This window comes from Acanthisitta chloris, unplaced genomic scaffold (assembly GCF_000695815.1).
Source record: "Acanthisitta chloris isolate BGI_N310 unplaced genomic scaffold, ASM69581v1 scaffold3377, whole genome shotgun sequence".
In the NCBI taxonomy this organism is placed as follows: domain Eukaryota; kingdom Metazoa; phylum Chordata; class Aves; order Passeriformes; family Acanthisittidae; genus Acanthisitta; species Acanthisitta chloris.
In genome coordinates, this window is record NW_008681939.1 from 84427 (window position 1) to 108911 (window position 24485).

At 36.6% G+C, this 24485-nt stretch overlaps 1 protein-coding gene across 1 annotated transcript in view; it reads left to right on the plus strand.

Annotated features, from left to right (window-relative positions):
- QKI (QKI, KH domain containing, RNA binding) overlaps positions 1-24485 on the plus strand; it is a 114221-nt gene that overhangs the window by 48753 nt on the left and 40983 nt on the right. The window contains exon 4 of the mRNA XM_009078281.1: positions 18044-18187. Coding sequence (XP_009076529.1) covers positions 18044-18187 — 144 coding nt within the window. The remainder of the gene's footprint in view (positions 1-18043; positions 18188-24485) is intronic.

The following is a 24485-nucleotide window of genomic DNA, read 5'->3' on the forward strand; positions in this document are numbered from 1 at the left end:
AACCTGTCTTCAAACTGTAAATTGTGTTGGGTGGTTCATTACAGTGATTTGCTTAAAAAAGTAAAAAGTGCCTAGTGTTTGCTACCTCCAGCTGCTGGTGTTCAAATCAGCTGTCCAGCATTCTCATTAAGGACCATTTAACAGCCTCTTCTGTACTGGTACTAAACTTGTAACTATTTCTATGCCTGGGATATTTCTGAGCACTCATGTTGAGTTTCTCCTGAAGGTGTCACATCTGAAGGCTATATTGGCAGTACAGGAAGGAACTATCCATCTGTATTGCAGAAGTATTTTTGGGCCTTCTTATTCAGTGAATAAAACCAGACAATTTACATCATTTCATGAGAATACAGGATTACACATATTTGGGAAAGTTTTGCTCAATTTCTCTTTTGGGAGGTAGGAACAAATGTTCTACTCCGTGTTAGAGGGTTACAGCGGGAACAGGAAAAAAGCTAGGTTTTGGTTAGCTAATGTGAGAGAATTCAGTGAGATAAAAAAATTTGCTAGTTAATAAGCTGTATTGACCTCAAGTAATACCTCTACCACATGGAGAAGAGAGAGGAGGGGAAAAAAGAAAGTGGCCAGGTCAGGAAGTGGGAGGTCAGCACTTCAGTTGACAGTAAATCTTTGTCATCTGTTGCAAATGCGTTTTGAAGAAAGGGATTATGCTTTTGCCCTTCTGAGGAGCAGGAAACATTTAGAATGACGGAAGTCACCTTTCTTCTAGCTCTCTCTGTAGGATGTGAGCAAAGCATGTAATTATTTTTGTCCTCAATTCATGTACAATGCTGTCTTATTTTCTAAGATGGATGAAACCATTGTAGAACTTAAAGGCATAGACATAATGACCTTTTCTACCCAGTCTTACCATCTTCAACTTTTGTAATTCAGAAGTATATTAAACTGTAAAACTTTAGTTTTATTTTTGTGTGGGCAGATAAGCATGCAATCTGAAAACATACATAATGGACATTTTAACAAAAGAAGCTTGGAACTTGTCTTCTGAAGAATGGAAGCAGTTAGTTTTTAGTAATATTTTTTCATGTTTCTGATAATGTACAGGAATCTGTTAAAAGTTACTCACTTCAGATATCTTCAGACTTGGTTAACCCATCAAGGATTTACTTTGCTTTTGTGGCTTCATACTGTAATGGCATTCTGTTTGATCCTTTTAATCTGTTTGGTATTTATTCAAGATGTTTCCTCTCTTCATTTATATCTTTGGTAGCTGAGGGAGATGGCTGGATCTACCCCTGTTTCTCTCCAGACACTGTGTAGTAAAAGCAGAACTTGAAATTTTTCATAATAAATCTTAATTTTTCATGTTGCAGTGACTTGCAGTGGAGCTGTGATCATTCGGTAAATGACAGCTCTTAGTTTGCACACTTAGTTTTACTCAAAATGATGCAAATGAAAATGTGAGCAAATTCACTATTTAATGAGGTTTTAAAAGATTACATTCCATTGGTGAATATTTTTGTATGTTTTACCAGAACTCGTGGGATTCAAAAAGTTCATGTGGAACTGGATGCCATTTTGGAAGGATGATGTCTCCTAAGCAGCAGTTGTAGGACTGCTAATTGAATGGGATCTTGAAGGATGCATATCTAGTCATTCTTTTCTTAACCAGTATGCATGTAAATATCGTGATATTTGACTTTAATTAAAATTACTAATAGCTTTCACTTTGTTTTATGTTTATGTAATAAGCAAGGATTTTATTGCTTTTCAATTTATTGTTTTTCAATTTAAAAAGTGGACAGAGTCTTCATAATTACTCATTTACAGAAATTATTGATTTCAATAGTTTCACAGGGATTTTATTTTAAATATATTGCACTATGTAAAGAGCTGATGTAAGTGTATAGTATTTTAAATGAGATTAAAAATCTGTATTTTCAGCTCATGAAGTGTAGAAAGTAAATAAAGACTTGCAAACCCTGACCTTAAGGATGGAATCATTGAAGGACTAGAGAGCTCTATGTGAAAGCCACCAGATAGTACTGGTGGGTTGCAGTGTTCTAATTGCTAGGAATGGTTGAAGTCATACTGCTGAAGGGAACTATCAACTGGCACCTTTCTTTTTTGGGGGGTTGGGTTTGGTTGGTTGGGTTTTTGTTTGCTTGGGGGTATTTTGTTAGGTGTGTTGGGCTTTGTTTTTAAATCAGTGGATTGATGTTACCTGAGAGGTAAAGGAGGATACCAGTCTCAAAGATACATAATTTCTGTACTGTAGGAAAGGCTTTCTTAATACATTATCACTGATATTCGTAAGAGCCATTTAATACCAGTTCCAAGCTGGGCACTCAGCTATGCAGTCTTTAACTTCAACTATTACTACATTGAGAACATGTGACACATGCTGGATACTCCTCATTGTGCAGTCATTATAGTCAGTAGAGTTGTTTCATGAAATTGGTCATAAAGGAGGTTTGGTCACACTTTAAGTTATCTCGGTGCTAACTTGGGTGTGTCAAATCCCATGTAATTGTAGCAAGGATTTAAGACAACCGCTGCAATAAAACTGTAATTACAGACTGTGTGCAAGGTTTCAGGCATAAGTACATGGAAAGTTTGTGTGCTGAGATTATTTGAGGCAGGAGTTATAAGTTCTTTCAAGAGCTCAACTTTAGTTTGTTAGTTAATATTTATTGTCAGTTCCATACTCAGTGGCAAATGTTGAGTTTTCTGTATTCTCTGTAACAAAATTTCCTTTATTTTTTAAGTAGAAGTTGTTTAATTTGTGTTTGTATCTTGCCTGCTACTTTCCATTTGTCTTGAACTGTTTTCCAGGATTTTTGTTTATAAATAAATTGGTTTTGTAATTGTTGCAACTGAGTAAATTGGGAAAGACTGGAACTGTTTCAGTAGGGAGGGAAATGATTAAAACCCAAAGATATATAAACATATGCTTGTGTAACCACTGTAAGAGTAAATTGTTATAGTTTGAGTAAACTCATTGTTTTGTTTAGCAAAAAATGAACAGAATGGCGACAAAAAATAATGCTAAATTGTTACTGTTAAATGTGTTAAAATCTAACAGGCTTAGCAGTGATGCTATATAAAATGTTATAGAATTGCTGTATTCCTTGTTTTGCTCAGTACTGTACTACTGATTATGGGTCACCATTGAACAAAAAGTTTAATAAATCGTGGGCAAAAAACTACACTATTTTTCATGCATTGCTTGAAAGTATTACCATAGTATGAATCCAGAACAGACCACATAAAGCTTGCATAACCTTTTCCTCGAAAAAACCCCAACCCAAAAATAGAAAAAAAAAAAGGGAAAACCCAATCCATACAGAAAACCTGTATGAATGGAGGCTCAACCTGAATAAAATCATGGCAATCAACTGATGAGCTTTCTAGCTGTAAAGCAAATGAATTAGTGTATGGATTAGACTGATCCTGAAATTTAGCTTTTCAGTTGTTTCCAGCTGGTAAAGAACATCTTACCCTGGCTGGGCAACATAATATGTTTGGTAACATGCTGTGAACTTATGCCACCTGTAGCATAATGTCTTTTTAGCTGCAATATTCTGTGGAAAATGATTGTTACATTAGTCAAAAATGTACCTGGCTCCTTCAAAAACTTCACGAAGTGTAGTGGGGGCCACTATTCAGAGTTGAGCAAGCAGCTATGTAAGCACTGGGGTAAGAACCATGGGCAGTCACCTGCCTGAGAGTACTTGTTCACTAAGATAAAGACATTCTGTAACAGGTATTTACAAGGCCTGCTGGCTGCAGGATTAACTTTGAACATCATTTCTGGTCTCACTTCTCTCTAATCTAAAATCTAAGACATCCTTCTAATGCTTCTATAAATTTGAAAATTCAGACCGTAATAGTGTGGGAGAAAATCACTATGTAAAGAAATGAGAGTGAATAACTGAGTGACATATTAATTATATAATTCGTTAGTGGAAAGCACTCCTAAGCGATTACAAAAGCTTTTAAAAAAAAGCCTTATGTAATAGGGCAGTATTAGTGCTGCTGTATGGTGAAGAGAGGAAACAGGGCTGCTGAAACCCTGTCTCCTGTGAAATTACACATTTTTACGGGCGTGGAGATTTGCAACTTCCAATTAGAAGATGCTAGAATTAGAGTTGCTGGTTGTGACCTTTTTGTCTAAATGAACTTTTCTTTGAGTTAATCACTATGCTGTGCACCACTCTTTTTTTGTTTGACACACCCTTACTTAAATAGGTGGGTGGTATGGAACTGAGATGTAACATCTGATGTGGAAGGTGCTGCTTGCTTTGCATGCCTAACTTGAAGTGAGTGGAAACTGAGTTTTCAGAGTACTTAACTTTTCAGTAACAATTCATGTATTATGGTAAAATTCCATTTGCCGTAAGTGGCACTAATAAATGCAAAACGTGTGTTGAGTTGGGAGTCAGGCAGTGTGGGGCTGCCCATCCTCACGCCCTGTTGGGAGCGGCTGTGCTGCTGTGCAGTCTGCCAGAGGTGTGACTGGTGGCTGGCAGCTTCCTATATGCCTGTGCCCTCCTTTGTGCTCAGCCTGCTACTTGTGGAATGTGTCACTGAGCCAGTTCAGCTTGCTAAACAGGCAAAACCTAATCTGACAGCAGTAGTTTGCTGCTGTGTTAACTTGGCTCTGGAAGGCCCCAGCGAGAGCTGGTGCAGAGAAGGGAAGGACTCTGCCAGGTGGTGGAGAAGAAGGAAAAAGGATTGGAGCCACTTTTCTTGATGGGGATGAGCAGATAACCTTTCAGCTTGGTTGAACGGAACTCTTTGGAAGAAAACCTTCTATACAAGAAACCTCACAATAGCTCTGTCTTGGGATTTGAGACAGTTTCTTTCCCTGAAGTGTCTATGCAATATCAGTGTTCTAATTATAAGCACAGACATTGTGTCTAAAGTTGGCAATATTCATTTAAGCAACCACTTACGAAAAAGTTTGGTTTATGTTTAGTGCTCTCATTTCTTGTTCGCATAAGAGGTGATTTGAATCTAATTATTCAGAGTAGCATTTAGCTGCCTAGGTACTTGAGTTGTCTTGCCATCCCTGCAGACCTGCAGGAAGCAGGAGTGATTCAGACACCTGCTCTTCATTATGCATATTTGAGGAAATCTTCAAGGTAGATTCATCTCGAGGATTGGAATAAGAAAGGGAAAATAAGAGAAATACTAGATATTATATAAATGTTTGATACAGTATTTTTCATTTAGGTCAGGATTCCGCAAAGTATTTCAGCTTATGCATGAGAGCTGTTGTAACATTAATTACTTCCCTCCCCTTTGTCCTGTTTTTTTCCAGTCTGACTCTGCCTGTTCTTGTCAAAACTTGGTTACCGTTTACTTAAACATCTAGAACAGAAAGAACCATTCTCAAGCATTGCAAGATACATGTTTTGAGCTTAAGCTCTGGCACTGAAACCATGTCAGCCAGACACTGGCAGCAGAAACAGCTTTGCTTTTCTGCGCATGGCCTTTTTCCTGCATTTAGCAGCATTCTTGTAGCCCAGAAGTAAAGTATTATTGGCAAAATGTCGCTGTTTAAAGTCTTAAAGTTACATACTTGACCCCTTCCCTTCCCCAACTAGCCCCTGAACCTTGCTCAAAAAATCAGAGTGGCTGAATATTTGTTTTGCCACTTTTAATGTTAAAAAAATTTCTCTGTGCAAAAAAGGTTTCTTTATGGCTTGGGGAGTTTAGTTATTCGAAGCTTAACTACCACCTAAGTGTGTTTGCTTTGAGTCGCAAGTCTGTTATTTTTGTTGCTTTGACAAATAGTAAAACCCTAAAGATTACAGTGTTCTAAAATAAAAGTAGCAACATCATGCTATAAAAATGATTCTATTTTACATTGCAAGTCATCTGATTTTAAAGAAACAGTAATAAGTGTTCATATGCTGAACAGTGGTCACTTAACTTTTTTGTACATATGTAAAGTAAAAACTGTGAACCTTTTTTTTTTGGTCTTTTACTTCTGTTTTTTTAGGGAGGGAAGAAATACAGAAGAATTTGCTTTTTGATTTTCTTAAATTTAGCTTCTGTGCAGGATTTTATAAGTGTATGTGAAAATTGTCTATTATATTGCAGGCTAAGAGGTAGTACTCCTCAATTTGGCACACTGAGGTTATGTTAGCATGTTCAGTATGAGCTTCTGTTTAAAATATTCTGTAGTAACATCTTTGTATGCTTTTGTGCAAAGATCTGGAATTAGTGAAATTTCACTTTTCTTGCTAAGTGTAAAGCAGTTGCTGAAAAGATATTAAGAAGGTTAGTAATCGTGTATTGTTGTGAATGTTAACAGCGTGGGAAAATAGGAAGGAGTAATTCTCTCCTGAAAGTTTACAGTTATTTTGAAAAAAAAAAAAAAAAAAAAAAGCAAAGGGTTGTTGTGACTATACTGCACTTTTACAAAGTTGTGTTTTCAAGATAGTCCCTTAAGATCTTCACTAGGATTTATGCACAGGACTCCCTATTGATATGTCTCTTAATTTTTATACGTATGAGAGGCGCGTGCACCTCCTCCTTGAGGAAGTGCTTAAAGCAAAATGGTTGGATTTTCAGGGAAAGGCTGAATCATGTGACTCCAGAAACGATGGGCAAATGGAGAATTAAAAAAAAGTGTGGATATGCTGGCATTAAAATGCGGGGTATCAGCAGCTCTGTTTACTCTTGATACTTCTGAAAGGTCACTTGGCTGTTACATTTTTTCTCTTGATATTTTTTCCCTCCTTTTCTGTAACAAGGCTGTAAATTTAATATGAAAAAAAGGTAGTCATTTATTCCTAATTTTAAAAAATTCAAAATTTCACAAATTACATATGAATTATTATAGCTTTGTCTGCTTCATAGACTTTTTACATAAATGAGTGAAAATTGCTGGAATTCATGTTTAGATTAAGCAGGAATAGCACCTGAAGTGTGGTTTTGTTACTTCTTGACCTCTAGTTTTGTCACTTACATGTGGACTTGCCACAAAATAGCCAGAGCACAGGTTTGTTTGACGATGAGTTTGACTGAGAAATGGATCAGTTTAACAGTTCACATTATTGAGGGGAGAATGTTTTTGCATTGATCAGGTTTGCTATGCAAAGCTGCCGTCTAGTCTAAGCAAGGCAGAGAGAAAATAAAACATGGAATAGTGAAATAAAAATGGATTAAATTCAGTAAAGACAGATGCCACAATTATGTGTAGCAGTTACCATTGATGAAAGTTGCATGATAGTACTTCAAAAGAGGAGAGAAAATGTTTCAAAAAGTGTAAAATTATATTGCCAAAGAGCTGATCCATTGAATAAAAAATAGAATTTTTCATGGTTTTTTACTCAACCAAGAGCCAAATTTGGCATGCTGTAAATGGTAGTGCAAATTGGAGTCAAGAACAGTGTTTTGGGGTTGCGGTTTTAGTTTGTGTGTTTCTGTTTGTTTTCCTGCTTTTTTCTTAACTATTGAAGAAAATACTTAAAGAAATATTCTACACACTGTATTCTGTAGACTATAAGACTGAGAAACCAATGACCAGACATTTTTTTCCTGTTAAATACAGTTGAGGAATCCTGGTGGCACTTTACTGTAAACAATAGAGAAGTATTCAGAAATGTGAGACCACTGCTCAGCAATTTCCTGCAAGTTCTCAAATCATAAACCCACGGATGCTTATGATGCTTTCCACACTTTGTGTTCATTGCACAGATGAAAGTAAAAGTTTCATATGAATGGAAAAGGAAAAACTGGGAGGCTTGTCTTTAAGCTGTGAATAAAGGTCTACCTCAGTGTGCTATTTATATGTTTTACTTGCTCATTCACAACTGCAAAAAGCCTCCAGTCCAAAGTAAAAACACAGGAACCCAACTCCTGATGAAGCCCTTTATTTTTGGGCTAGGGATGCCTCCTTCCCCCTCCCCGTTTCATATGAATGGAAAAGGAAAAACTGGGAGGCTTGTCTTTAAGCTGTGAATAAAGGTCTACCTCAGTGTGCTATTTATATGTTTTACTTGCTCATTCACAACTGCAAAAAGCCTCCAGTCCAAAGTAAAAACACAGGAACCCAACTCCTGATGAAGCCCTTTATTTTTGGGCTAGGGATGCCTCCTTCCCCCTCCCCTCCATAAAGGACAAAGTGGAAAGCACACCCTTCTGTGTTTCTTTGGTGTGATGCTAAGGCACACTGGGAACATCAGTGTAGTGTTGATGTCTTTTTGCCTGAGGCAGTACTAGGATCTTGATACCCATTTCCCAGACCGTTGTACTAACCACTGGATTGTTACATAGCATTTTCTTGGAGTTGCAGCTTCTTTCTTCAAGAAAATTTCTTGAAGTTGCCATGCCTTAAGTTAGTTTTGGAAAGTATATTAGATTAGATCCTTTTGTATGTCTACACTTCCAACTTTCTTAGTTTGAGAATTCCAGATGAAAAACAGACATCAGACTTCAGTTTAATTAAGACTACTTTGGCTGTCAGCATGTACTTTAGCAGAGTTTTAGACACCTTGGTAAGTTTTCAGGTGGAATACAGGTGTATCCTAGCAAGGTGAGTACCTTGGTGTACTAGCCTTCTGGGTAGAAATAAATACAGTGGTAAAATAAAATGTAATACAGCTGGAATACTGCTTAATTAAAAACTGAGATATACAAAAGTATCTTTTATGTACTTAGAAGAGTTAATTTAATGATGGTATATAGTAAAATAGTGACATGTTGGTCCAATTTCAAGAAATACCTTCTTATGTTTATAAAAACTGATCTATTCCAGAGACATTTTCTACTTTGAATGTCCTGTTGCTTCATAATTTTTACCAATAATTATGTTAAGACTCTAAATTGAGAGTTTTACTGTCTGTGTATGGTACATAGGTGCTGCTTGATACTAAGGTACATAAAAGAATAATTATTTTTTGTCAGCCTTTTTTCCTCTAAAGCTGAGTGGTGTAATCAGCTTTATACTGATTAATAATGCTCAAATTCAGAGGCAAATAAGTTTATGCAGGAGTGATTTTAGAACAGTTGCAGGTTATTTTGAAGTTAATTTCATTAGTGACTGATGGTGAATTGACCTGGGTTGTGAGTCAGAATACACTTATTGTCTGATTAGAGAATGCTCTGAGGAATGTGTCCACTGTCATGGATTAGGTTTTCTTAGTCTTAAGCCTTCATTTAAAAAATGTCGTTTGTATCTTCAAATTGAGAATATGGAGGTACTTCCCTTCAAAAAGACATCTGAAGCTAACTCTGAATCAAGATGACTTGCATTCAGGATTTATTGGTATTTCATTTTCTTTTGAGGGAATTTGATACTTGTTTACTGAGTGGTCAGTGTGTGAAAATAATCGCAGTATTGTGGAATGCTCTGTACTGCTTATTCCCTGTTCTGTAGGGGAATAAAATCATGCTTGGGTATCAGTGCAACTGTGTCTCCATATGAAGTTTACTGTGTCAGGAATACTAGTAAAGTTGTTAACACCCTTACCTGTAGTCCAGAGTCAGAGATGAACAGTCTCACTCCTCGGACTGGGTGAAGTTCAATACTCCATGCTAGTTTTAAGTATCAGTATTAAAAATTGCATTAATCTCTTACAAATATATCCAGATATTGAGTTCACACTATGCATTTCATGTGCTAAATTCTCATTTATTTCCCTGAGAGTACCAATGTCTACAAAATGTTTTTATTTTCATCCCCCAACAGTGAAATCTTCAATCTTAACAGGCTCCTGGGTTTTGATAGCACTCGACAAGACAGCTTGTTCCACAAATCTTGTTTTTCACACTGGCACAACTTGAGACAAATATGCAAGAAGAAAATCCCTGAGACATGGAGTCTTCTTGCCTGTTTCACAGAAACTTAGCCCGTGCAACGGGGAGTTTCTGCTGGCTGCAGTCTCTGGAGCAGTTCCTGTCCAGCTCTAACCCTGCAGAGCAGGGGGTGTGAGTGCTCCAGCTGGGGTGGTGACAGGGGCTTCCTCTTCTGTCAGCAGACTGTGAGGGTTGGATCAGCTCAGTTCAGTTGTGCTTTGAAGCCACAGCTTTAGAAAGATCCAGTGTGGTGTTTCCAGCATGTAGGAACCATTTTGACTGCAGGGCAGATCTGAACTTGGGGCGGTGCCTGGTTTGAAGTATCCTGAGCACAAAGTCTGTGTTGAGGCTTTTGAGACAGAGAACAGAATCCTCTTGTGTCATTTAAACATTAGGTTGTTTCATGGCATTAGGTTTTTTCCAGAATAGTTCTTAAAAGGTTCTTTAGATAATGCCCTTTCACAATGTTTGACAGCTACTGGCTAGTTTAATGTGTGCTGGAAGACACCCACTTTTTTAATCCAAAATTGTCTTGAAGGGAGCTTAGTATACAATAATAATTTATAATTAAAGGCATGCTAAATAACACTAACTTGTTCAGCATTCAAAACAGCAAGTATGTGGCTTCATTTATGCAATTGATCTGTTGCATCTGTAGGTGTAAACTTCGATCAGAAATTCTAAATGTGAAGTAAGCTGCAGTGTTCTCCTTGACCAGATGCTACTGCTTCAGCATTTCTTTTGTAACATTATTTTTTTCACCAGCTTTCTGCTTGTGAACTGCTAACATTAGAAGCTCAGTAGGAGCAAAAGTCTGTGTTAATTTGCCTGACTGTAACTGCACAATTAAAGCGGTTTATCAGCAGGGGTTAGGACAATCAGTGTGTTCTGATGCTTCATGTTATAAAATTACTTCTGTTGTTCAAACAGATACTGTAATTAGTGCATCATTTTAAGCTGGTTTTCTGCAGGACTGGCTTAGAGTTTCATCTGATAAAAACCTTTATTTTTGGTACTTACCTAAGCATTTATTTTGTTTGCAGCCATCATCTAATGTAACAGCTTCTATTGAAATGTTAATGTCAGGACTGTATCATGTGAATACAGGTTTGGGAGGGGGCGGGTTGTTTTTCAGGATTTTCTTTTTGTTTGTTTGTACTAGTCAGTCCTGTCAAGACTTAAGATTCAGTGACAAAAATGAAAGGAGGAAACTCTGTTTGTATTTACAATTGTTACTCTATACTAGCATTTAATACCCAGCTCGTACACAGATGACCAGGTAGCTTCATATCAGATAATAAAGACCACTGTGTTTGGTCCCTGGCACGTGCATTATTGCATTTCACGTAGGATATTTTTGGTCTTTAGGTGGCAGTTACATGTTAAAATATGGTCCCTGGTCTTCTCTCTTTCCCATTTGTAGCACTGACCTTGTGTTGGCACTCAGTAGCCCCTTATGATCTTGCCCAGCTGAAAATGGGCGGGAGAGAGATGCATTTGCTGCATTAGCATGTTGGCCTGGCTGGCTGAAAGGCTGGTGTGATGCTGGGACCAGTCTCAGTGGGAGGAGTAAGGACTGCTGGTAAGGGGAGTGAACCTTTGGGAGTTGTTGCATTAGTCGCAATTGGAAGTGGCATTGTATTGGGATACAATAAGACAACAGTAAGAGATGATCTAGTGATTTTTGTTTTATTGAGGCTGAACCGGTCATGAATGTGTTTCAGCTGATGTGGAGTTACGTGTAGACTGGGAGTTCGGAGTGGTTTATTCCTTGCACAGTATGTTACAGAAATCTTCTGGGTTCTGGATGTTTGTTAGCAACTTTCTCTGGAGCAGACGTGCTAAAAGCTTAAAAATAACATTTTGTAGCTCAGGTCGGCTGAAAGAACAGTTACAAGAGCATTAGTAACGTTGAACAACACAAGACAGACAACTCTTGTGGCCCATGAAAGTTTGGGAGTAATGACTTTAGGGAAAAGTGCATTCTTAGATTGCTCTGACTTGATTTTACCAGTGCAGCTGTTGACAGAAGGTTGTAAAGTAAGATAGAATCTGCATTGAATGGTTGAGCAATGTTTCTCTTGGACTTGCTAATTCAGACATTGTTGCATGGCTACACTAAATATATATATATATATAAAAAATAACTCTTGTTTAAAAATGCTTAAATTGGAGCAGGAGTAGAATTTGCATATAATGACCTAATTTGTGACTTTTTAGTTAAATTTAACTTCTGTTTCAAAGTTGCTTTAAGTCAACATTACCTTTTTCTTTTTAATTCACACAGCTTCTATTGAGCTGCTCTGTGAATTATTTTTAAAACTGACGTATGTGTGTGAATGTGTTCATTATGAAAAGGAAATACTCACATAGAAGTACTGCCAATTGTAATGTACCTACAGCACAACTTATTAGCCAGAATTTATTGCGGTAATTTTACTAAATAGATGAATTTCTTCTATGTCTTACCTCCTCTATTTGTCTATGAGAAGTGGCTATGAGTGATTATATTGGTTTTTATATCTTAGAATAATTTTAATTAAGGTTCCTAGAGTGTACTTGAATTAAACCTTTGAATGGCTTAAAGAACTAAAGCGATTCTGATGCCTTTTAATTTTAGCATTCAATTTCACATTATATGAAAATATCTTCCATTTTACTCTCACTTTTCTGTAGTTTTTGTCATTCAGTAGGGAAACCAGCTTGTTTAATAGGTTGGTGAAAACAGAATTTAATAGTCTATCACTTCAAGATGAGTTGAGAATACTAAGGTTCACTCTCAACACTTCCTTAAAGCAGTGGCTTTATTTCTATGAAAGGTCCCTGCCATTGGTAGTGAGCTGCGTTTATATCTTTTTAGTGGCCAACATTACTGGAAATTTTACAAGTTAAAGTGGGAAAAGTGCATAGGATGGAAGTTGCGCTTTTTAAAAATACTGTAGGCCATTTTTCTGAAAAAAATGCCATGTGGAAAACTTCTGCCCTTACCACACTGCATTCACTCTTTCATTCTTTCTTTATTGTCTAATATTTCCCTGCCTGCATATAAACAGATAGTAGGGAAGTATTTTGTTTCAGTGTTTATTTCATTTTCCTTTAATAGCATTCTGACAGCTGAAAATGACTGGATTCTACTTCACCAGTTTTTAATCTGTCAGTTTATTTTTAGCCAGTTGGCCATACTGTGAAGGTCTTTGTGGTAAGAAAGAAACTGAGATTTATTTTTTTTTACAAATTGATTTTTAAATATTTTGTGATGGCTTTCTTTCTGAAAATACTTTCCCCTTTCAGTATTTGAATAATTTTAACAAGTTCTGTCAAGCTTGACGCTTCTTTCCTTTGAGTTGACAGATGTGTTGGTTAGATAGAGGAGAGACGTAACTTAGTGCTTTAGTCTAGGTGAGTTTTCAGTCATCTGCTTTGTGTAGCTTACAGATGGCTAGTAAGCTGTTGTCCTCTGTCTTGTTAAGTCAGAGGTTGAGGTATTAAGAAGAAAGCTTTGGAATGCAATATGAAGGTGCAAATAGTAATGGCCATTAAGGCATGGGATAGAGGAGGTGTAAGATCACAACTTGAATTTACTGTGGTACAGTGAGATGTGTGGAAACCACCAGACAGTGAGCTGGACTGCAGTATTTCCCCTCATGGAACAGCCTTACTAATATTTATGTTTGTCTGTATAGATTCAAGTCAGTTGCATCATTTGCCTGCTTTTCAGCTCCCCCTTAAATCCCTTCCCAAGAAAATTTTTGTAGTTATTTTTTTTTAGTGCAATTAAATTTTGAGGAGTTGTAGCAAGTTTGTGTTTTTGTTTTTCTTCAAAACTACCTGATATATTGACCTTAATAGCAAGACAAATATCAAGTAGTCCATTATTGTGTGTAGGTACTCTGAGGATAATGAGTGTATATGCACAGGCAACAGAGTGAAAGCAAATCTGTTTACAAAATTAGACTATGTTTAAGGATACTGAAATTTCTGCCAAACAAGGAGCACAGTGGAATTTCATCTCCCATTTATGTTGCTCTTAATGTTCTTTAATTTAGCAGACAAGATAGTTTGGTTGTAATTAAGCTTTCCTAATATTGTTGTCCTTCAAGGTTGTGACATAAATCACTTTGCTCTGTAGTTTCCTGCATCTTCATGGTCTCCATTTTTCCTGTATAATTCATCCATAAACAATCTCTGGGATGCAGGAAAACTTCATGCTGTAAATTATGTCTCGTGTATGTAATATAATTTTGAATATATGCAGTTGAATTGATTTTTCCCTGGGTCTTATTCAGGTTTTCTGATTTTCCTGGTGCTGTTTTTTATCTTCTGTGTGCATACCCTTCCTGTTGTGGCAACAAATGTTTTTTTCCCAAAATAATTCTCATGGCAACTTCTGTTACTCCTTGCTGCTTTTTCAATAGGTAAACCTGGCAAGTAGGCTGAATTGCTCAGCAGTTGCTACTGAAGGACAAGGGACAATGAGCACACACACAGAAAAGAAATAAAGTTTAAACCGAAGAAAAAGCGTTATATTTTTTTTGTGTGTTGTTTGTTTGGTTTTTTTTTTGTGGGGTTTTTTGTTTGCTTGTTTTGTTTTGTTTGTTTGTTTTTTGTTGCATCTGAACACTGGTTGAACAGTGACCAGGTTGCCTGGAGAGGTGGTGGAGTCTCCATCCTTGGAGATGTTTAACACCTGGCCCTTAGCAACATGCTTGAGTTAACTCTGCCGTGAGCATAGGGTTTGGATTGGACCATGTGCAGGGTCCCTTCCATGCTCAGCCGTTCTCTGGCTCTGTGAAGTGATCTGGTTTGTCTTAGCTGCAATTCACTTCAGGACCACCACATCTTGTACTTTCATTCTACCAAGTTATGCAGCAGGGCAAGTTTTAGTCATTCTTACCTGCCTACCTTTTCACCATTTTCTCTGCAAACAATTCCAAAAGAAAGCCCTAATCAACCCTTAAAATCTTTGACCACATTTCATGTGTTAAAATACCTTCTTACTTGTGTTTCAGATATGTTCAGTTTACCTGTTCAGACTTTTGTATAATAAAACATGGTTGGAAAAAGATGTTCTCAGGACTTACTGCACAGAGGATTAGTTTAATTTAAGTAAGGATTTTACTTGGAGGAAAACATGTTTTTCCAAACCGTCCTTTCAGGGTTTAAAAGGAGAATGAGGTAGCATAAAAATTGAAGCTCTTAACTGCAAGGGATTGCAGTCTATCTCTTCTCCCATGAGCCTAACACATTTTGCACCTTTCTGTTTGAATGAATGAGCTAGTATAGACCTGAATTTCCTAACTTTGGTGAAAACGAACGAATAAAGAATCAAATATATACGTTGACATAACATTCAGCTAGCATCTTCAACAGACCAAAACTCATTTCTTAGAAAACTATTAACGCACTAAGGAAGCAACCTTGTGGGACAGAATGGAAGCCCTGGAGGAATTCACGACCCCAGTGAACTGAGGTAGAACAGAAGAAATTGGTAGCCCATTCCAAATTCTTTTTTTTTTTTTTTTACTGACTATTTTTAAAAACACATTGTGTGGACTTTCATTCTTAACCTTTCTTTCAGTCTTGCCATTTGATTTAATAAACATTGTTCTCAACAGCATGACCATAGAAGAGCATATCATAGTCCTGCACTAGTTCAGTTGTCTTACTGATCAGTAGTTTGTATGATTGTTTATGCTGTGAAGTGTGACCTTAATACCTGTGGTTATTGACCTTATGCAGAACGTGTTCCACCTAGAGGTAAACTAGGGAGGGAAAAAAAAATCTGCTCTGTCATCTATTTGTCCTAGGTACAGCTTTTTGTTCTCTTTTTAAACCAAATTAAAAAATCCTCATATTGCAGCTGAGTAATTTGGAGTACAGCAGCAATCCTTGATAGTAACATTAATGTGAAACATTTACATAGTGAAAAGCAGAGAGGCAGGCTGCCTTGTTTTAGGTAACAAAGAAAGGGGGGGTTGTGTTCTAAAATCAGGCATACATCCACCATAACAATGTACATTTTATTTTTTGCTGCTGACAGGTGGTAACTCCTCCAAATCTTCCAAGTTTTTGAGACTTTGCACCATATTATTTTATTATGAAAGAAATCAATACAGCACCGTAAGGCCCCTTTCTGTTTGCCCACACTGTATATAAGCATGTTGGTAATTCCATGGTAGCTAAAACTGCATTTAGGCATTCCTTGTCTTTTGGGAACAGAACTTGTTTTATTTGAGAGCACTTTTCTTAGTCATTTGTCACTCTTGGCCTTTGGACTTTTTTCCCCCCCTCCTGTGATAAGTAGTTGTGCAGGTTGTCATGCATCACGTGTTAGTAACCAGTACCTTTCCCATTTCTATGTTGGGTCAGTGCATGAAGAGGTAGTGGCGTGTTTCTTGCTCTGCCCTCTGCTGGTTTAGGCACCTTCTCTCATTTATTGTACCTGTAGCGTACTACTTTGTACTGCCTCATATTAATACAGCTTGTCACCATTTTAAAAGAAAACATCTCACTCCTGGTTTGGAATAAAAAAATAATAAATGGAATTGTTTCAATAGTAGTAATGGAGTCTGGATCACGATTGAATAAGATGCAAGTGCCTTGTGGTAGATAGTTCTTTCAAATATTAAATTACAGCAGAGAACATGTTATAACTCAGCTGCACTTTGTGTATGTTTCTGTTTGATAAATGGGGGTTGTTTCTCTTTCTTCTTTCAGCTTCTGCAATTCACAGAGCCATTTTCATAGTCACCTTTGTTTAGAAAGTTGGCTAAGTAACATTTTTTTTTAAAAAAAACGCACCACTGTAGCTGATAGTTTGGAGTGAGTAATGCATATGTGCACGTTGCATGAGTAGTGAAAGGAAGTTTCCTTCGAAGTACTGATTCTTAACATGAATTTTCCATGCATCTCTCCTGATTTTGCTTTTTTCCCCCATTTTTATCCTTGTCTATTCCACAAAACATTTCAGAGTTAGCTGAATTAAAGAGAAGGCATTCTAAGGCACAGTGCTCCCTCAGGTATATATGAATATAAAGCACTGCAAGCATTTGTTGGCATTAAATCTTCAAACATTTCCTCAGCATGTCTGATTTCCTGGAGAACTGTTCAGGAAATTTGTGGAAAAAGACACATTTGTAATTAAAAAGAATAAGGCAAGCGAAGGTCAAGTGTGAGTTGTGGTTAAGCCACACATGTTTACTGTACAAATAGGAGGTTCTTTTATTATGCCCAGCATTTAAAGTTTTGAATAACTGGATTTTATTTATGTGGGCCTTTGTTTAGGTTCAAAAATCATAATACGTATTTCTCATTTAATAAAGTTTTTACCCTCCCTTTTTTTTTTTATACTTGATTTATTACATTTTAAATATTGTCAATTTTAAATGAGGTTTCAGGGAAATATATCTAGCTTTATTCACTGTTTCATAAAATCAGAGTTGGAAAGTTTATTCTGTGTTTAATTATCTTAATTTTTAAGGACTGGATACTTGAATGTGTTACTTAAATTTATTGGTATCTGTTGTTTAAAATTGTTTACATTTATAACGTTTTGCTTAGCATGCTCTCCCTGTCTGAAAACATTACTAGGATTTATCTTTGGGTTTATTAATGCCATGGGTGTGATGGAGTACCTGTGCAATGGTTACCATTTTGTCACATGCTCTTCTGTGACTTCAGTATTAAAGCCTTGTCATCTCCTCTTCACTGCCCTTCATCCAGTACATGTAGCTCTGCTTTGAAAATTGCAACCTCTGTTCCTTTTGTAGTGTTCCTTTCTTTCATGAGTATTTGAAAGTGGCTTTTAACACTGAGGAATTGCTTTTCTTGTCCTTTGGAGTGATTCAGATGGAGTTCCTATGTACGGTGTCTGTTTCACTTTTCTTCAAAAGGTTGGGTTGCTTAACCACTAGTATATCTTATCTGTTTAAGTCTTGCAAGGCTCCAAAGAATACTGAAAGTAATATTGTGTTTGTAGTACTTCTTGTTCTTGTTCCTTTGTTCAACTGGGAAAGGTACTCTGTTTTATTTTTGTAAGACTACAATACAAATGCTATTTCTTACAGTACGATGTTCCAAAACACAAACAAAATCCTCAGAAAGATATTTTGAAGCCTAAGCTTGTATAAACAAAACAGTCTCCAAAGTATGAAGCATTGCTGAAAATACAGTTCATACAATTCACAGAACTGTACTTGTCTGCTGTTTATATGATTGCTTTATAAAGAATGCAAGGACTTCATAGCTTCCATCTTCTAATTTTTTTCAGGAAGAACAGAACCGAGGCAAGCCCAACTGGGAGCACCTGAATGAAGATTTACATGTACTTATCACTGTGGAGGATGCTCAGAACAGAGCAGAAATAAAACTGAAGAGGGCTGTTGAAGAAGTAAAAAAGTTGCTGATACCTGCAGTAAGTATTTGTATGCAACCCTTTGATTTCTATTTTCAGAAGTTACTTTTGAAATACAACTAATACTGCAGCAGTAAAAGCAAACCTGCAGAGCAGCATCTTACAATGAAGTTTAGATGTTATTTTGTAATACTGTAGTGACATTTAAAATGTCTTATCCCAGAGCAAATTATTCCTCAGAACAGAATAGTATTTTAAAGACGTTATCTTTTTTTGCCTGGTTTAGATGTAGATGCAGGAAATTCTTAGCACCTGTTCAGTATTAGTGTGCTTCACTTTAAGGCTGGGAAGTATAACATGCTTTTATGTTTTGCTTTGAGATGATTCTGATACTTCAAGAAAAGAAGGCATGTTTTTTCAGATTATCACATTAAACACTTCCCAAAAAGAACAAAACACTTCAGTATCAAAAACCTTTGTGGTCAGTGTACTGGGAAAAATAAACATAGTGAAACTGGAAGATGGGGTGGCTGTCTCATTTCCTGATAATATAAACCGCGCTCTGCCCAGCCAGATGACTTAAAGTCTTTTACAGACACCAGAATTACCCTGTGAGAGCTCTTCTCTTACGTCTTCTCCGTATTCTCACTCAAAGCAAGGTGACTCAGTGTGGCTGTATAGTACATCCCATGCCACTAACTTGCATCTTGTGCTCAGTTTTACCACCACTTTTGTGCCACTGTAAAATGTTAAGAATAAATTTTATCCTTCTCAGTTGTGGAAAAAAATTCCATATTACGAGGAGAAATTGACATTAACTTGTGAAAGAAAGTAGTAGGTGGTGTTAAAATGACCTACTGATTTTGGGTGCTTAGTGAATGCTAATAGATGCTGGCAGTGAGGAAACTTGTGGTGACATAGGCTGTCTCTATAAGCAGATTTATTCAGAACACATTTTTAAAAGCTACTAAAGATAGGGAGAGAGACTTAGGTTTTGAATTATCAGAAAATGGTATCATATTAAGCAGGAGGTATGAAAAAAAGTAATTTAGAACTCTTGACATTGCACATTGTCAATTTCTGAGAGCAGAAGACAACTAGGGAAAGTAGAATTTATCAGAGACCTTGAGCCCATTAGTATTGAGTTTATAGTCAGGATTAGAAATGGTAGTAAGAAAAAGAATTCTTAGATGGGTAAAACTTGAAACCCTTACGTTCATTCTCTGTCTACTATGGAGCAAATAGCTTAAAGAACATACAAGTCAAGATTCTGTGTGGTGCAGAATTAATTTTGTCAGATGTGTCTTGATTCTTCTACCTTCCTTTTATTGCTGAATAATGTCTGAAGGGTCAGGATCACCTGATGGGTCACAAACCCCCAGTATGTCTGAAGTACTGAAGTGTGCACTCTGCGTATGTTTGTTCTATGCTTGGCTTGTGGAAATGTTGGATGGGTGTGTTTTGAGCCTCCAAAAAGATCTAATGCATTAGTAGTTTTTCACTGTGATAGTGTCAGCCAGCTCTTTGTCTTGAAAATACTCTGCCTCATTTAGTAACTTAATCAGTTGGAGAAGCTCTGTAATCCTGATTACAGAAATTTTCCCCCCTTTAATAAAAACCAACAACACAGGGCTAACTATTGTCCAAATAGAGCATCAGTTGAAATACGTTCTCTCAGTTCACTTCATCATCAGCTTTATATATTGTGCATAGGCATAAGAGATTTGGGTAGTGCTTATTACTTGCATAGGAGTTAAAGGTTGGTTGGCTCTAATTTCTCAAAATTAGGCCTTGTTGAAACAGGCATGTGTAGTACATACTTACGAGTTAGTGTATAGGTGAACTTGGTTTTTGTACTGCCTATTGCATCTGTTCAATTAGGATAAAAAATGACTGTTGAATCAAATTACAGTTTTAGGCAGTTTGAAACCTGAAAAATTCAGTTGAGTATTAAAAAATGCGAATTGGAAATTGCTCTGAAGGAAGCCATAAACTTTTAAATAATTAGGATAATCATGAGGAAAAAAGGAAATCCTTGCTAATTATAGCAACATAGGTGAATCTGTGGGTGTTGGAAGATTGCAAAGATGTTCTGAAATGTGTGAATGGAAAATTGGAAATGCCCTTTCACGTGGTAGAATACCTGCAAGTATTACTGCTTTTCAAATAAGTATCAGGGGATTTAAATTGATACAAATATGTAAATGTATGTCTGTTTTATCTCTGTCCAACTTGATTAAAATTTGGGACCATGTTGGAGAAAAGACTCATTCTCATTCTTGCCATGAGTTAAAATGCTTTGGTTTTCTGAGATACATTTTAGAGATGTATGAATATTCCAGTGTTAAGAGATGGGAAATAGCTACTAATTTCTTGGAATGATCACTTATTTTTGTACTCAAGATGTTAAAAAGACTAATTACATTTTGTTGCACAAATAGGCACATTTCTAAAATGGATTTCTATTTGAAGGTTCTTGGATGTACAGAGATTATTTCAGTACTAAAATATTTTTCTTATCTTTATGAATCTGGATCACTAGTGACTTTATTTTTTTTCCTCGTGGATATGAATTAATAATTTCCCTTTCCGCTTGCTCTTGGATTTTTACCAAGATGATGGTATAGTCAAGCAGTTTATCTTTAGAAATAAAAAGGACAACTGGAAGCAGACTGGCTGAATAAGCTGTTTTTTCTCCCCAAGGAGAAAGGCCAACACTTTTTAAAAAATTATTACTTTGTATTTAATTTACTTTTCTTTGGTATGAAACTATTTTATACTTTGGCTGTACTTCTGATAGAACTAATTCTTTTCCTCTTCCCATAGTTCATTGAGATACTGGTCATTATCTGGACCTGCAACATCATTATGGTATTGCTTCTTTCATGTTTTTCTTCGAAGAAAAACAGAAAGAATAAAGCAGTCTGCAGACTTTTGGGATCACATTGAGCTGTACTGTCCTTATGCCTCCTTCTGAGGTGAATCTTTCTGTTTATTGATCTCTCTTCACTGTGAGAGCTTTAAGAGTAGTTTGTTATGTGCAAGAGTTCAGTAAGGATGGGTGGTTCTCTTGTGCACTGCAGGATGTAAGAAAAACACAGAACCCGTGTAAGGGGATGTATGTATTAAGTATAGCACAGCAAATCATTAAGGGCTTGAAACTGTTCTTTGAGGTCCTGGATTGTAGGGTTGAATTCCTCTGCTAGAAATAAGTTAGACTTCTGCATGTTCTGAGAAGCATTGAATAAACTCTTCCAGCTAAATGTGTTTATCTAGATACTCCCTTCATTTTACAGATGTCCAGGTCTCTTTAATTACTAATTCACCTTTATACTATCTGTCTTTGTGGAGAATGAGGCACATACAACAGAATTGAAATTAAAGGCAAATGCTTTTCACCCCTTTTTCCTCTGAGTCCATGAATGTTTCCTTTTTGAGGAAAAGATCGTATTTCTGGATTCTAGTTAATTATTCTAATTTGGTCTGGAAGCAGCATTATTCAAATTCTTTGACTGGTTCTTCCTGTGTTGAGGCAGCTGTAGTTTCAGTTAGTTGCTGCCTCTGTCTTCTCTGAAGACAATTACAAGAGCATATGGGTCAGTGATGCTCCCTGTCAGACTGTGTATGTTATTTGCCACTATGAAATTGGAATTTTAAGGTTGTGTTGGGTAGGAAATAATGCTTCAGTAGAAGATTTTTTTAACTTTGTTTATACATTTGAATCTTGCCTGTAATAGTGGTTTTACTGTTTTGCGGTCTTGAATATCTTTAAATTCAGCTGTACAGTATGAGGAAAAGTAAATGTGCTGTCTACTGTGTGATTTTTACAAATCGGAGCATCTTCTTTTATAGTGAGGTACTCATTTTGCTTCTTGTCCTTCTGTTTACTCCCTGTTACTAGAGATGTTGTTTTGATAGTATTTCTACTTTTAATCATTCCTATATACAACACATTTTCTTCATGGAACAGGAGAGAGGGGCATTGGTATTGGAAGAGTGGTTTGTTTATCAGTTGGATAAGTGAAAAGCATTTCCTTCCCCAAAACTGCCTTCAGCAAGTGTGATGAGGTGGGGCTTGTTAAAGTAAATTCATAATACCTGCCTTGTAAGCGTAGTTGTAAATTTTCATTATGGTTTATTTTTAGCTTCTTACAGTAAACTGGAGGCTGCCTTAATTTTTACCCTGAGAACTGTGTGCTGTGAATTCCACACCAAAAACATGATAAAGTAGAAAAATAATCTCATTAAAGAATTTTTAACCATGCTTTAGCCTTACTTTTAAAAAAAAGTGGGTATTGTGTTAATGCTGGACATAATTTGTTGCTCTGCAATTAAGGCTAGCAAAAGCTGGAAATTTGAAAGATGTTGGAGAAGATTTCATTTTAGTCATCTCAAAAGCCACAATAAATTCTGCATGCAGGTTTGACTTCCCTGAATAGCTCTTTCTAATTCATTCCTGCATGGTGTGTTGGTTTTAGGTTTTTGCTTTCACAAGTGAGAATATAGTGCTGCCTTCTATAGTTTCTCTGTTGAAATGATGGTCATGCTGTGCAGTCCATTGTTTGCTGCTTATTCAATTCCAATCATGAAATTAATAAGTGATACTGTACCAGAAAAAGGATATTGCTGTTGTTAAAAGCTTTTTAGGAAATTCCTACATTACATCTGTTTGTCAGTTCAGATACAAGTCTCTTACAGTGCATGTCATGTAAATGATCAGATGGGAAGCTCTGTACGTAGAGTAATGAGGCAGCCAAACGTCTTGGGAGTGACTACTAGATAACGTGGTAAACTTCGATGTGGAGGAGAGGTGATAGCGTGTTATTTTTAGTAGTGTGAAGCAGACTTAATGTTTCCATGACAGTATGAACCAAGGGCTGCTGCGGTCCTGCCATTCCTTTATGATTTGCTGTTCCTGCTTCCTGTTTTGCACCAGAAAGTACTGGCCTTCATCTGACCACGTAGCAGAGAGCTTAACCTTGCACTTGCTATGGAGTCAGTTCTGTTTTAGCACTGACAGAAGTGGCGAAATGAGAACCGGCAGACAGGGGAAGATGGGATTGCAGCAGACCACCCTTAAATAAACTTCTGTAGAACTGCAAGTGAGTATTTTCACCTGCAAATAAAATGAGAACAAAATATCCTGCTACAACGAGTTTCTGATGATGACTGGAAAACAAAAGAGCATTGTAGTTTTTCCTCTTGTTTTCCTCTGTCCGGTACGTCTGCTACTGGTAATTTTAGTAACTTGTTCACAAATTGAATAATGAATTAGTTATGTTGAGCAGTCCTTAAGTAAATTCTGCTGTTCATTTTAATGGTCTTACTTTGCTGAAAGTTTTACTTATAATGCAAGTCTGAGTTTTAAAAATGAGAACAAGAATCTCTTAGACTAGTTCACATAGCGAGTGTTTACGTAGTGTACTTGATATGTTACTGCAGTGTGAACTTTTTGAGTTTACATTAATATTGACTATTAACAAAATTATGTTGGGCCAGCTGCAAGTGAGAAGCAGCTTTTTCCATCATTGCATACTGTGGTGGAAACTCTGTAGACCAGTGGTTCATTACCACCAAAATGATGTCTGTTGGTGTAAATGATTTTTTGAGACCGTATTTACTGCAACATATCTAGATGAATTTCAGCTTAATTGAAGTAAATCTAGTTTAAACTCTATTAAATTCCTCAACTCTCCTGAAATGATCTTTGTAGTATGAAGCAGAAAACTAATATTATTAATCAGGAATATTGTTCAGAATGACAGAGCACTGGAACAGGCTGCCCAGAGGCCTTGTGGAGTCTCCTGCTCTGAGATGTTCAAAACCTGCTTGGATGCTATACTATGCAACCTGCTCTGGGTGATTCTGCTTCAGCAGAGGGCTTGAAGTAGATGGTCTCATGAGGCCCCTTCCAACCCAAACCATCCTGTGGTACTGTGATGAGAATAATTTTGAAAAGAAATGCAAAATGTGCTTTTTATATTATGATTATAAATTTGTTTTCAACTTTCCATTTTCAGCAAGTTTGCAAATAATTAAATGGCAAATACAAATTCATGTTCTCTGCCCTCACCTATATCAGTTGATTGCTATTTGCACATGTAGTTATAATCAGATATAATTATGCAAGTATGTTTAGTTTTATTAGCTTATAACTTAGATAGCAGTTCATAGGGATTCATGTTCTTGCTAAGCTTTCCATACACTAATGGGAGAAAGGAACTTTTCCAGCATTTATTTCTAAGCACCTAAATCCACCGTTACTCTGAATCTTCTTCTGAACAGCTTTGATGACTTCTGGAACCCAAGGAAATGAGTTAATTGTGTCTACATACAGTTACTGGTGAATATACTATCT